General features: G+C 48.2%; 1 protein-coding gene across 2 annotated transcripts in view; it reads left to right on the top strand.

The window, feature by feature from the left end:
- LOC146833322 (histone acetyltransferase p300-like) overlaps nucleotides 1–15630 on the top strand; it is a 303832-nt gene that overhangs the window by 73980 nt on the left and 214222 nt on the right. For both annotated transcript variants that reach the window (XM_085601045.1, XM_085601044.1), the window contains exon 3: nucleotides 7704–7851. In XM_085601045.1, the coding sequence (XP_085457171.1) occupies nucleotides 7704–7851 (148 nt within the window). The remainder of the gene's footprint in view (nucleotides 1–7703; nucleotides 7852–15630) is intronic.

Below are 15630 nucleotides of genomic sequence, written 5' to 3'. Positions count from 1 at the left end.
AGAGTCTTTGTAGGATCAGTATAGTTCCAAGGGCCAGGTTGTAGACTGCAGGCCCTAGGTGGGGTATTACGAGGAGCCACCAGGGATCCACCCCACAGTGCTATCGCCAGTGCTGATTATAGAGGGTGGGCCTCCCATGCTGTGCTCCCAAACGCAAGGCGGGATCCGCGAGCTCGTCCCTCCCCCTCCAGCCGGGCAGGCTGGATCTCAGGGCAATGAAGGTGGTTGTATAATTTTTTTTTCTCTACCGAAACGCGCGGATGCCTTGTCCATTGAGGTTATATCCAAGGAACTTTCATGGTCCTACCTAACTATTGAATAGTGGACCTTTAGAAATCTGAATGATTCCGGTTGGAATAACCACTTGATTATGTTTTTAAATGTTTCACATGCCAGTTGTCTCTCTCATATTTTAATGTTGTGATTTTTAGTTGTTGTATAAAATTTGATATATGTGATTTATATTGATCAAGGAGAACTTCATACTATGATGAACTGTCATTTAAAACATACTTTTTAATGTTTTTTGTAATTTTGGTTATAACTTAAATATGTGTCTATGCAATTGTTTGCTGGGTTCAAATTTATGATTCATGTGCACTACTGCAATGATTCTTTGGTGATAGTTTAAACATGTTTGAGTGAGAGTGAAGAGTATAATCTATTTATTTGGTCCAAGAGAGTTTCTTTTGATCATTACTTGAGGTACCCTGTCTCTTGGCTAGTGGGGCCGCTCCCTGTTCTTCTATATATGGATTCAGGGCATGCACAGTCTCGGCCCCGTGGTGAGTGTCCCGTTGTTGGTTCCTGACCTCTGACTGGGGAACGGGAGGCACTGCCGCGGAGAGAAGCCCTGCTATTCCCTCAGGGCACTTGTGAAGCCAGTCCCCGTCTCCCGTAGGCCCGAATCTAGGCCTCCGTTTCTCTCGCCTTTCTGTGAAGTTGCGCAGCCCCTCACTCAACACGTCGTCGTCCTTGTTAGGTTCCTGCGGGCCTGGGTCGGATGCCCAGAGAGGGGGGGGAGCACCCCCTCAGCCTCCGGCCAGCGTGTGCCCCCAGAGGGACCCCACCACCCAGCAGTGGCCTGGGGGTGTCTATCTGTGTGCGCCTTTCACTGTGGCAAAGGGTCTCTCTCTCGCTGCAATTGGTCACTCGGGTTCCAGGATACAGGTCTTTCGGTCCCTGGGCAGCTGCTGGACGGCAAGGCCACAGTAGTGCGCACGCCGCCCTCCGTCACCCTCTCACTCCGGCTCGGGAAGGGGTGCGATCCTCGTTCCGTCTGCTGCTCAGCGCCGGACCGGGAGCCAGCTCTCTCCTCTCCTCTGTCGGATTTCTCCCCCATCACCAGGCTCTCTCAACCCCAGAGATTGTCCGGGGGATCAAGGTGCCCAACCGCAGGTCCTCTGGTCCCACAGTGCTTTGTTACGGCAGTGGGCCCAGTCGGGTAGACTGAGCAACAAGCAGGCACATCCTACTCGGCCGCCATCTTGGCCACACCCCCACTAGTAGGGTTTAGATGGTACATCTAAGATACCCTCTGGGTGCATGTATTAATAAATCCATCACTGAAATCAGTGTGGGTTTATGAATCGAGGTGTTTGATAGCAAACACCATAGGTTTTAGTAAAGCTATTATGTAGCTGGGAAACTCGTTCTGACCAGTGTGCAGTACATACCTTAAGATGGCTTCCCTGCTCACTTGTACTGTCAGTAATTGAACTGGCCAGCACAGGGGCATATCTGCTCAGGGAGATATGTCCTCGCGTATTATGATGTATCCTGCTGTAAGGCCTCCTTTACGGGTGACTTACAAATATTACATGCACTGTTTGGGTCTAGAAAAAAGATTAATGCTGTTCCTTTGAAGAGAGTCAGATACAGGGAATATAAACCAACCTGACCAGGACGGTTCAAAGTTGGGAATCCATTTTGTTGGATTATAATGCCCTCATACACCTGGTAGGGTGTCATGCTTCATCATCTGGCTGCTCCTCGTCGGGTCGGCAGTGCAATACCCGTCAGGCTCCCTATAATAGGGGCACTTTAACAGAGATCTTTTACCAACAGCCGGTAGGTGATGTGGGGGTGAGGGGACTTATTGTGTGTAGATGTATATGTATTTGTAGTGAATCTTTTACTCCTGAAAAGCCCTGTTGTCCCTTCTTTGATTACTCACATGCACTGTTTGGGGACATGGCACACAAGTGTGTCATGTTGTGTTTTCACTTTTTAGAGGACCTTGTCAATCAGCCGGCAGAAGCAGTGTGTATGCTTTTGGTGCTGGGTCCCACTAGAGTGGCATAAGATGGCCTGCAGCTTTTAGGTACCCTCTTTAGTGCCTATGCCTTGGGTAGCAGCGGTACCACTTACTAGGGACTTACAGAGGTGCTAAAGGCCTCATCATTTGGGGATAAAGTGACCAGTTCACTTGCTTTAGGGAAAGAACACTGGCACTGAGGACCTGGTTAACAGGAACCCAGTGCACTTCAGTCAAAGTTGCATCAAATACCAGGGAAAAAGTGGGGAGACTACTGCAACAAAAAACAAGTTTCCTACAACGTTCACTCAAGTCCTGTCTTCCCTAGACCCGGGAGACCAGAATGCAGCGTTGGACTTACAGGTTGCATAATTAATCATTCTCGTACTGCTTTCTCACAGGCATTACCTACGGTTCACGGTTGGCCACAAGCACTTTCAGTTCACTGTGCTCCCTTTTGGCCGGACTAGCGTCCCTCAGGTTTTCACCAAGGTGATGGCTGTGGTGACAGCTCATCTGCGGAGCTAGTGGTGCTAGTCTTCCCCTATCTTGACGGCTGGCTGTTGAAGGCAGACTCGCCCAAAGGTGTCTTCCACCTCCATATATTGCAGACCTTCTACTCTCGCTGGGGTGCAGATGTCACACCTGTCTCCCTCTCAGAGGCTCACTTTCATCGGAGTTGTTCTGGACACGGTGCAGTTTTGGGCCTATTCTCCTGAACTGCGAGTCCAGGATATTCAGGTTATGATGCTGGGTTTCAGTGAGACTGACTCTGAGGCTACTGGCACTCATGGCCTCCTGCATCCTGCTTGCGGTACATACCCACTGGCATATGCAGGCTCTGCAGTGGTGTAGTAAAGTGGCTCTGTATATACTGTTCCCAAATAGGTACAGTGTGCACAGAGTCCACACTCCCCAGAGGTTTGGCAGAGGCTAAAGTTAGATATAACCTTACTCTCTAAAGTGGTAGCTTGGTCGAGCAGTAAGGCAGAATCAGAGGACAGTGTAAAGCATTTGTTGTACACACTCAGTCAGCAAATGTTCTCACGCACTCAAGAACTGAACTCTAGGCCAATGGTTTTTGTATAAAAATATGTAGTTGTTTTATTTTAGAACCAACAATAGGTATCAAAATATACTTTCTCAGATTGAGAGGTTTTAGATAAATACTTTTCAATAGGCAGTAGACTTTGGACACAATTATACGTTGAGCTCAATGGGAATTTATAGTAAAATGCAATAGATTAATTTTTGGATTACTTTTCTTACCACAAGACTGGATCTTAGATTCAGTCCTGGGACAGTTCCTATAAACAGTTGCGTAAAAGCGTTTTGGGTACAGTAGTGATTTTTAAGGAATATTATTGTATTTTAAAAGTTGACAAACTTTTTCAACAAAAATCAGGCAATGTTATCCTATGGAAGGAAATTCAAGTTCCCAGTAAAGTATGTTCTCGTTCCTTTTGTAATCCAGTGCTGGGCTTCCAGGTTCAGCACTGGAACATCTATCTAAAACAGGTAAGTAATTACGTTTTCACAGTTGGTGCGATTTTTAAGGAATATTTGTAGTTTGCAAAAATCGATACTTAGAAGAAATTTCACAGAAAAACAGTCAATGGTTTCCTATGGAAGAAAATTGGGTTAGCGGTAAGTATGGTTGTAATTACTTTTCAGGGTCAGTGCTGGGCACCAAGATCCAGCACTGGGATCTCTCCTGATAGCAGGTGATTTTAGGTGAATATTTTAAAGTTTAGAAACTCTACACTTAGAAGAATTTCCAAGTGAATCCAGTCAATGTTACCCTATGGAAGAAAAGAGAGTTATTGGCTTTTGGGTAAGTACTCGACTGGCAGAGTTAATGTTCTGGGCATAGACTCAGGGGTCTCCCAGGGTCAGGTCAGTTCAGTTGTTACACCCTCAGCGGCACAGGGGCAGCTGGGTGCAGAGGGAGTTAGGCCCAATGTTATCCTATGGGAGGCAGGGGGGCCTTGGTTGGTGGCTGCTGGCTAGCAGGCCACGTGACTGTGGGAGCTGGGCTCCTGGTCACTTGCTCAAGGCAAATAGGGAAGTAGGTAGGAGTAGAAATGACACTGCCAGGGCCACTCGAGCGGCTGGGTGCAGGGTGCTTTTGAGCCTTCGGGCGCTCAATGGATTTCAATGGGAAAGCTCCAGGATGAACAAAGGCTGCAAGCTCGGGACGAAGATTCTTCAGGTGCCACCACCACTTCGAGAGGTAAGTTGGGTAGTTGGAGGATAGGTAGGTACCCTGGAGTTGGGCACAGGGGTCCGCAGTGCGCCGGGTGCAGGGGTGCCTTTTGATGTCGGGAAATCTTACCCTCTGTTGATCGCGGTTGGGGGGGTACCTGGTTCTGAGGCTGCAGGTGTCATCAGGAGCGTCGAGGTGAGTCCTTGGGTGCCGGATTCGGGGTCACAGTCGCCGGGGGGACGTCCTCGGGGTCTATGTTCACTCCGGCACAGGCCAGGCTTGGCGGGTGCAGAGTGTGCAGGGTTCGCGGTTCTGGGCTGATGCCAGCGGTTAGAAACTTGTTTTGAGCAGAGCCACTGCTCATGGGAGTCCCAGGTGCTCAGAGTCACAAGGTAGCCAGGTCCTCCGGGGTTTGTGAGGTTGGTGGCCACAAGAGGTGCCGCTTTGTTCGCCATAAGTTGGCAGGGTATGCTCAGACGTTTGAGTCCCTTGCTCACTTTGCCTCTGGATTCAAGCAAGCCTGGCTGAAGACGACTGAAATGCCAGAAACCGGTCCTAGGAAGCTTGTTTCCGGTCCAGGGAAGGCATGGCTTGGCAGTTCGGGCTGGACTGTTCCCATGAGGCACAGGGTCAGACTGATTTGCATATTGCCATGTCTGAACTGGGGTGGCAGAGTGGGCTAAAGAACGGTGATGGATCAAACCCAGATTTGTTGACTTGGTGTGAGTGTTTGATTGGTTCTGATGCTCCGTCCATCACCACCCCCTTTTGTACCGCTGGATTCAGCAGGAGCAGGTTCGAGGGTCGACAGGCCGGTAGGGCTTGGGCCAAAGCAGTTGATGTCTTCCTCTTCTTAGCAGCTGCACGGCAGGTCTTCTTTCTTCTTGCTCTTCTTTGCTTTTTCGGAATCTGGAATCTAAGGAAGGAAGGTTCAGGGTGCCCCTAAATACTAGATTTAGGGGCATTACAGGTAGGTAAAGGGCAGGGACCAATGGGTCCCTGCCCTGGGGTGGGTACATGCCACTATCCTGCCACTCTCCTGTGGGAGGGGGGCAGTAGCCTAGACCTGATTGGGCAGGGCTTCCCATCTCCCTGAGGGGTGGGGTTGGCAGAGGCTTGCACACCCCCTGTCCTTCCTTGGGGTTTCCGGCCAGTCTTCCCGCCAGAGTGGGGGTTTAGAACCGGTAGGGGCCAGTTGCTGAGTACAGCAAGTGGCCTGGAGAAGCTCACAAAGGCAGTATGCCTTTGAAGCAGGCCCAGGAGAGCGGATGGCTCTCTACCCAGGGGTCCAGCAACATGTCTGCTGTGTGGCAGCCTAGGCAGCCCCTCAGAACAGACGTGGATTGTAGGTTAGGTTCAGGGGCATCTCTAAGATGCCCTCTGACGTGCATTGTACATTAAATCCTGCACTGGCATCAGTGCGGGTTTAATGTGCTGAGAAGTTTGATACCAACCTTGTCAGTCTTCGGTGGAGCCATCATGGTGCTGTGGAGTTCGTGTTTGACGAGCTCCCAGCACCATATACTCTTAAATGGCAGCACCGCACTTACAGTGCCCTGGAATGGACCTGGGTACTGTAGGGGCACAGGGCTCATGCTCTTGTGCCCACACCACTGGCATAGGGCACCCAGCTAGAGGGGTGGCTGATGTATGCCAGGGCAGTGTATGTTGTTGGCATGGTACACAGGGATGTGTGCCATGTCGACTCTCTGTTTTGTCCTGTACCCAGACAGTCAGCCTGCAAGGGCAGTGTGTTTGTGGTAGGGTACAGGGCCTCTAAGGGTGGCACAATAAGTGCTGCAGCCCTTGGAGGCCTTCCCTGGTCACAAGGCCCTGGGTACCTAGGGTACCATTTACCAGGGGCTGACATGTGGCCAGGGTTTGCCAATTTGGGTTTTAGGGAAGGAACCTAGGCCCTGGGCACCTGATTGGCAGGAGTCCAGGGCACACTCAGTCAAAGTACATTCAGCAATTCAGCAAAAAGTGGGGGCATACCATGCAAGAAAGATGGCACTTTCTCACACTTGTCCCCCCCCAGTGCTTTTTTCAACCCCTGGGTCTTGCCATGATACCGCGGGTTCTTACCTGCGAATCTGCACCTCTATGAGATGCCCCTGGTCGGCATAGACTAACATTGGACTCAGCGATGTCTGCACCCAGCTTCCCCAGTGCCGCTGGTTGTGCAGGACCTACCTTAAACGGAACCTCGCTCATTGTTGGCCAAAACCCCTGAAGACTGGGGAAATAAGTTGGGTACTTACCCATTACTGCTCAACTCTGTTTCCTCCTATAGGATTGCATTGTGATTTTTCCTATTGCAGATAACTGTCTATCTTTACAACTGCAAAGTCAACTGTATTTGACAGACAATACAAAAGCTATCTTGTTACTGGAAAGCATTTTTACTGCCCTGGAAAGCATTTTTAATGCCTTGCAAAACAACCTATACTGCAATTCTAAAAAGTATTGCTACGTTTAAAACTGCAACTTACCTGAAACTAAGTGCTTCTTGATTCTATAATAAAATAACAAAGTAATATTTTTTTTTACAGATAATTGGTCTGGATTCAGTTTTTGAATGTGTGCTGTCATTTCATGCCTGAGCAATACATGCTTAACACAGCCCTATAATTAGCCTAACTGCTCAACCACTCTACCACAAATAGAGCTTTTATTATCTACGCAAGCCTCTGGGGACCCACTGGACTCTGTGCACACTATACCTTACTTTACTATAGTATATACAGAGCCAGCTTCCTACACCTCACAGTCAAAAAATTCTGTCACGCAGTGATTGGCAGAATTTGTCCAGAACTCAAAGTTAAAGAGTAACACGGACTGTTCAAAATTCCGCGGGTGGAACAAAACATTCCACTCACACCTACTCGTGACTCAAAACACCTTGGAGAAAAACAAGCTGCACATGTTGGAGCCCAATACTAGATGGCAGGATTATGCTGAGCTTGTGAATCTATAACACTGCACCCCACAAACTGATTCATACAGGGTAAGTAACATATTCCTTTGTGTACATTGGGAAGTAGCTGTTACTTATTATGTTGTTGTTTAAAGCATCCAAAACCTCCTAAGTAACTGTGCTGTATAAGGGGACAGTGGTGCCACCTCCTAGAAAAGATTTTGAATGTAGGCCCAGTGCAATCCCAACCCCTGTGCTGCACCTGTTGAAAAAGTTGAGCGCAGCCGATACATTGAATCATGCCGTATGTTTTTATATTTCAGGCCTACCTACCAGATTGGGGACCTTCCTGGAGAACAGAGTTAATGATTATCTCAGTCGGCAAAGCCCTCCTGAGGCTCGTAAGGTGACTGTCAACGTGGTCCATGCCTCGGACAGGACTGAAGAAGTGAAGCCGGGGATGAAAGACAAGTAAGGAGAAGGGTAGGGTAAAGAAAAATCTGTGTCTTTACTGAGGACTTAAGAGTACAAATGTGGAGGAGGCACAACTGCTTCTTCTCCCAGCTTCTTGCAAGTATGAGGTAGCCTGTGCTTCACTGAACTGGGAGAGTCGCTCTCCACATTTGATGGAAGTGTGAAGCGTGTCTTTCAGCTATTGATTGCTGCTTTCCTGGTGCTCACAAATGGTTTTTTTTTAGCTTAAGTTTTCATTTTCCGTGCTCGAAAAGTGGCTATTGTGTATGAAATGAAAAAGGGAAGGTTCAGGAGTGCAACTGCAATTGTAGCAGTAAGAATTCATCCAGTGCTTAATGACTATAGAAATACATCATGTAACTTTTGTAGGATTACAGTATGTAAATTATGTTGTAATAAGGGACTCCAAGTTGTATAGCGTAGTAGACTATAGAAGCAAATTATAGCATTGAGGATCACTTAAATTGTCTGGAAAAAGTTGCTTTCCGAAGAACCAGACAGCAGAGTATTCAAAGATAGAATGGGAAGGATTAACAAATTATGAAGATAAGGGAAGATTCAAGGGGTGGGTAGTCAGTAATGTAAAAAGAGACCAATTGCAGGCATTTGTCTTCAGTTATTAGCATTTGAAGTTCCCCGGTATTATTTTTCCATAGATTTACATGTGTGAATTATTCCCCAAGGTCAGAGGAGTCAGCTGTAGTCAGTATTAACATAGCAGTATTTTAATACAGCAATTAACATTGAAAACAATGCGAGAACTCAAGTAATCTCTTTTTATTAACCAAACTCTAGCCAATAAGGTGGAGGTGTCCATTGTTCCAACCCTCATCTGAGGCTCCAACTGTCAGATTTTGTGGTGCATAGTAAGAATCAACAAGGAATTCCCTTAGCTCTGCTCATTTTTGCTTTCTGACCTTTTGAAAATCTTCTCTGGTGATCCCTTGGTCTTCTGATGTGAAAGGAGGAGGCAGTGTTGGCTCCTCGCTGCACTTAATAGTGGAGGTAAAATATGTTCGAGGCATATGAGCTGCAGAGCCACACACTTAGGATAAGATCGCCATCTGGTGTTGGGCTCGGATGATTGCAGGTTGTTGTTGTCTTCGGAAGAAGCCTTTTGGTCACGAGATAGGTGACTCCTCCTCTGGACAACAGTGCGCATGGGCATCCACTCCATCCTCAGATTGTTTTTTTCCGCCATTGGGTTCGGATGAACTTTTCCACTCCAGCTTTCGAAACCAACAACCTTTACAACTCGACGTCGAAATCCAATCGGATCGGTTCCGGAGACGGCTCATGGAAAGGACACCTTTTAAAAAATGCCCCCAATGTGGAGCAAAGTTCCCCCACAGTGACCACCACGAGGTCTGCAACCTCTGCCTCTCGCCGGAACATAACGAATCCAATTGTCCAGCCTGCGCCGCATTCCGTTCCAAGAAAACCATCCGGGACCGAAGAGCTCGACGCCATATCATGGCCAGACCAGCTCCAGAACCAGAGGACATCTTTGCCAAGGATGTCCCGGAAGACGATTCCGAAGACCTACAAATCGTATCCGAAGCGGATGATTCTGATGACCTCATCACTCCGGGGCAACGAGTGAGTACCAGTGCCCCTACCCCAACCCCCCCAAAAAAGACATTGGTCAAGACTCTGCCAGCTGGCCCCAGTCGCGACCGAAAATCGTCTTCAGAAGCCCCACCCTCGGGCCCGGCTCCGAAGAAATATAAGCCTGCAGGTGGCTCGGGCTCGAGCAAACCACATGTTGTTGTGCCCACAATACCTTCGGCACCGAAGACTCAACACCTCTTGGCACCAAAGCAGGCTCCGAGACCATCGAGGCCAAAGTCTCCACCGGCACCAAAACGTTCTTCGGCACCGAAGTCCCCAACGGCACCGAAAAGTTCTTCGGCACCGAAACCATCCTCGGTACTGAAAAAAGTCCACAAAGACTCTACCGATCACCCAAAACATAGATCGGAACCGAAAAAGTCGGCACCAAAGCCACTTTCGGACAATGAAGAACTTTTTCGCCTGGATCCCACGCAAAAAAGGATTTATATCAATCCAAAAACCGGACATGTCACCGCTGTGCCATAACAGAAAAGGAAGCTGGACACAACACCTCATCCAGCTCCCATAAAGAAGAAGGACTTTGCCACCTCACCCATTCGTCCTTCCTCTCCTATATCACCTCTCATCCCACCCCCTCTGCCCCCACCTCCTTCTCCTCTACCATCTCCTTCACATACACCACCAGCTCTACATGACAAGAACAGATGCATACTGGTAAGTAGCATATTCCTTTTGTTCGACTGGTTGTTCATCCAAGAACTCTCTTTAAGCCATGTGAGGGGTTTGGGCAACGAAGATCTTTTCTTAGGACCCACACGTGAAATGTATATTTTGTCTCAACTAAGCTGGGCATATACCAGCAATTATGATGTCTGTGGGACATTCAGCAATAACATTTTAAAGACACAGGATCAGTTGCTGTGATTTGTAAATGCTGAATCTCTTGGTAAGCCATCTGAGAACAGTGCTACGAAAGCAAACAATCAGAAATCGGAGATTTTCAGCCCAAAATATCTAGGCACAGGCATTTTCACAGAGTCCACTCTTACAAAGAGAACCTTTGTCCATGCCCTGAAGATACAGATCTCCGGTCATGGAGAGGTTTTGGTGGTAGAATCCAGCAACATGTCACCCAAAAAGATCATCATCGCTATCAGTCAGTCAGTGCGTCTTTATTTCGACAAGTTGCTATAAAAGAATAAAACTATCTAAATCTCCATTGGCAAGTAAGGGCAAGAAATCTGCCAAAGACTACACAGTTGACAATTACATAGATGATGAGTGCTATTCCAATGTCCTAGAATTTAAAATAGTCAACTAAGTCAGGCTGGTCGAGGTTGAGTAAGGCACAACATCGTTCACCTGTAAGTTAAGTGGCAGTCACTGTATTTGAGATTACTGCATGCTAAAAAACAGGCTTTTTGCAGGTTTACCCCGACCTTTTACCCACAGTTTGACTACTAGTGAACTGGTGTAATGGCTCTGAAATGCCTTGAGCCTTGCTAAACAGGACTCTTTGCAGGTGCTCTGACCCTTAAAATGGTGTAAGTTTAGTTAGCTTGTCTCCAATTGGCATAGCCTAACTTATCTGTACGGCCCTAGTATATGGTACCATGGGTACCTAGGGGGATGTAAGTAAGTGTCCCTCAGGGACTGCAGCACTTGTTGTGCCACCCTGAGTGGGACAAGATAAAACATGGCTCCCAGTCTGCCACTGCAGACTGGAAGGACAGTTTAAAACTACTAACTCAACTTTGCCACTTAAAGTAATGGCAAAGCCCAAATCTCCCCTTTTAAATGTATGTAAGTCACCCATATGGCCTAACTAACCCCAAACAAAGCAGGGTGCTGGGAGTTAAAAAGTGGAGCATGTACTTTAAATGTTCCAGCAGTAAAACCCTAATTTGACGTTTTTACTGTGAAAAGACTAGTAGCCTTATTGACAAGTACAGAGTTACAGGCTGGCCCCACAGCCCTGCTAACTTCTGAATGGAACTACTAATTTTAGTATCAAAAGAAGCAGTGCATTAAATACGATTGAATTGTTAAAATGCCCACCAGAGACATTAAATTCAAAGTGCAACTATAGAAGTTGACATATTAGTTGCCCAAGGTTTCCAGTGGCCGTTTACTGATGTACTCCGGGCTTGTCTTTCGGACCGCGTTCTGCCCTCCTGGGAAGACATGCTAACGACTCACAGGAAAAGATACAATAGGGGCCTGCATGGGAGAGAGGTGTTACCGCTCTCCTGCAGGAAGCCACACAGGTGTTAGCCCAAAAGACGAGCTTTAAATCAGAAGCCTCCTTTGATGGGCAAATTGGTAACACTTAGGAGAGGGGCTGCTTTATTGTTTAGGCAGAGAGGCTGGCACTGGGGACAGGAGAGGAGAAACCAGTTGCCAAACCTTTCTTTCCAGGGGTGTGTAGCCCCTTGTTAGCCACACCTCTGAGTGTGGGCTAGGGAGCTCTGAGTGTCAAGAGAGGGGTCTCGCCATCTTGGGAGTGGGCAGAATGGTGCATCCTGGGATAGCCAGATATCACACTTCCCAGGAAATGATTATCTCGAGAGGGGGAACCTGGTATCCCATTGGCTACTAACCGCATCCTACTCTGAGGGAATTTTCTAAAGAAATATGGCACCCCTTGTGAGAAAGTGCCATCTTTCTTGCATGGTATGCCCCCACTTTTTGCTAAATTGCTGAATGTACTTCGATTGAGTGTACCCTGGGCTCCTGCCAATCAGGTGCCCAGGGCCTATGTTCCTTCCTTAAACCACACAAACTCCCAATTGGCAAACCCTAGCCACATGTCAGCCCCTAGTAAATGGTACCCTAGGTACCCAGGGCCTTGTGGCCAGGGAAGGCCTCTAAGGGCTGCAGCACTCATTGTGCCACCCTCAGAGGCCCTGTACCCTTACACACACACTGCCCTTGCAGCCTGAGTGTCTGGGTGCAGGAGAAAACAAAGAGTCGACATGGCACACATCACTGTGTACCATGCCCATCACCTACACTGCCAAGGCATATGTCAGCCACCCCTCTAGCTGGGTGCATTACGCCTATGGTGTGGGCACAGGAGCAGGAGCCCTGTGCCCCTACAGTACCCGGGTCCATTCCTGGGCACTGTAAGTGCAGTGCTGTCATTTAAGAGTACATGGTGCTGAGAGCTTGTCAAACACGAGCTCCACAGCACCATATTGGCAACACTGAAGCCTGGGAAGTTTGGTATCAAACTTCTCAGCACATTGAACCCACACTGATGCCAGTGTAGGATTTAATGTACGAAGCACCCCAGAGGGCATCTTAGAGATGCCCCCTTACAGCTAACTTACAATCCACGTCTGCTCTGAGGCTGCCCAGGCTGCCACACAGCAGACACGTTGCTGGACCCCTGGGTGGGAGAGCCCCTGCTCTCCCGGGCCTGCAACAATGCACATCCTGGGTGAGGTGAGAAGTCTCCTCCCCAGGCTGAGCCAAGGGAAGCTTCAAAGGCATGCCGCCATTTGGAGTTTCCCCAGGCCACTGCAACCCCCCACTCTGGCGGGAAGCTTGGCCGGAAACCCCATACAAGGATAGGGGATGTGCCAGCCTGCCCACCCCACCCCTCAGGTGGGGGAGGCGAGGTGAAGCACATCTCCGGGCTCTCGCCATCTTGAAGATGGGAGGCCCTACCCTATCAGGATTAGGCTACTGCCCCCCTCCCACAGGAGAGAGGCAGGATAGGGGGTGTACCCACCCCAGGACAAGGACCCATTGGTCCCTGGCCTTCACCTACCTGTAACGCCACCAAATCTAGTATTTAGGGGCACCCTGAACCTTCCTTCCTTAGATTCCAGATAGAAAACGACAAGAAGAGCAAGAAGAACAGAGACCTGCCCTGCAGCTGCTAAAAAGAGACGGAGACACCAACTGCTTTGGCCCCAGCCCTACCGGCCTGTCGACTCTCGAACCTGCACCAGCGCGGCATCCCTCGTGGCCAGCAACCTCACCAACCCCAGAGGACCTGGCTACCCTTTAGCTCTAAGCCCCTGGGACTCCCACGAGTAGAGGCTCTACTCAAGAAACCTATTTGCTATCCCTGGCACCAGCCCGGGACCGCGGACCCAACACACTCTGCACCAGCCAAGCCTGGCCAGTGCCGGAGTGGACAAAGACCCAGAGGACGACCCCACGGCGACTGTGATCCAGAGTCCGGCACCCAAGGACCCCCCTCGACATCCCGGAAGAAGCCTGCAGCCTCAGAACCAAGTGCCACCCCAGCCGCGATCAACCAGAGGGTAAGATTCCCGACGTCAAAAGGCACCCCTGCACCCGGCGCCCTGCGGCCCCCTGTGCCCAATCCCGGGGTACCCACCTAACCTACAACTACCCAACTTACCTCTCGAAGTGGTGGTGGCACCTGAAACCTCCTCGTCCCCGAGCCTGCAGCCTTTTTCCAAACCGGAACATTCCCATTGATTTCCATTGAGCGCCCGAAGGCTCAAAAGCACCCTGCACCCAGCCGCCCGAGTGGCCCTGGCAGTGCCCTCTCTACACTAACCTACTTCCCCACTTGCCCTGAGTAAGTGACCAGGAGCCCAGCTCCCACAGCCGCGTGGCTTGCCAGACAGCAGCCACCAACCAAGGCCCCCCTATCCCTCATAGGATAACATTGGGCCTAACTCTCTCTGCACCCGGCCGTCCTGAAACCGCTGAGGGTGAACCAACTGTACCTACCTGACACTGGGGGACCCCTGAGTCCATGCCCGGAATTTCAACTCTGCCAGTCGAGTACTTACCCTTAAACCGCTAACTTCATTTTCCTCATAGGGTAACATTGACTGGCTTTTTCTTCAAAAATCTTCTAAGTGTGAACTTTTCAAAACTGCAAAAATTCACCAAAAATCAGCCAAGTGACAAAAACGAATTTACTCACCTGCTCCTAGGTGAGCTCCCAGTGCTGGATCTTGGTGCCCAGCCCTGACTCTGAAAAGTGTTCACAACTATACTTACCTCTAACTCATTTTTTTCCCATAGGAAACCATTGTCTGCTTTTCTGTGAAATTTCTTCTAAGTGTCTACTTTTGAAAATTTGAAATATTCTTTAAAAATCGTACCATTTCTGCAAACGAAATTACTTACCTGCTTTTGATAAGGACCCCAGTCCTGGGTCTAGGCACCCAGTCCTGGATTACTAAAGTAACGATAAAGTACTCTACCTGCAACTTGAATTTCTGGCCATAGAGATCCATTGAATGTTTTCTGTGAAATATTTTCTAAGTGCTAACCTTTGAAACAGCTAAATATTATTTAAAAATCATTACAGTTATTAAGTCGACTTTCATCACTTGAATCTGAATACTGACCCCAGGCTGGTTCTAGGAGCCAGACCTGGAATTCCAAGAGTAATCTGAAAAGTAATTTATTACATATAACCTGAATTTACCATTGAGCTCAATGCATTGTTATGTTTAGGAAATAGGATTGTTTATTGCAACCAACTGTGACTGTTTACACAAATTTATTGCTTAAGACAAAAGTATTTTTATTCAACCTCTCATTCTGAGAAAGTATATTTTTACTCCCTTTGTGGTTCTAAAAATAAAACAAGCATATATTTTATATATATAAACCATTGGCCTAGAGTTCAGTTATTGAGTGTGTGAAACCATTTGCTGACTGAGTGTGTACAATAAATGCTTTACACTGTCCTCTGGTACTGCCTTACTGCTCGACCAAGCTACCACTTTTGAGAGTAAGGTCATACCTAACTTTGACCTCTATCAATCTCTGGGGGACTGTGGACTCTGTACACCCTGTACCTATTAGGGAACAGTATATACAGAGCCACTTTCTCACATTGGTGGATCAGCGGTGGGATACAAACTTGCATTTGTTGGACTACTTGGTTACCATCTGATCACATGACAGAACTCTTAAAAATTGCCTTTAGAATTCTGATTGGTTTTTCCAAAATTACTAAAAGTCTTGCTAGGGCCTTGCTTAAGTCCCATTAGAATTTTAGAAAAATAAAAGTCACTATAGTCAGGGTAGAGGGTTAGAACTGTCAGGTTAGAATGTCTCAAACAAACCCAGCTATTAGTGATAATAATAACATGGACCTGGTGGAGGAGCTCTACCTCACACCTTACTTACACTTGTCTTTCAAGGAATTGAGGTCCTTATGCAAACTTAAAAATTTACAAATGGGTCTGCATCCAA

The sequence above is a fragment of the Triturus cristatus genome, chromosome 4_2 (genome assembly GCF_964204655.1).
Source record: "Triturus cristatus chromosome 4_2, aTriCri1.1, whole genome shotgun sequence".
In the NCBI taxonomy this organism is placed as follows: Eukaryota; Metazoa; Chordata; class Amphibia; order Caudata; family Salamandridae; genus Triturus; species Triturus cristatus.
Note: the sequence above shows the minus strand (reverse complement) of the source record. Positions and strands in the feature narration are given on the sequence as shown.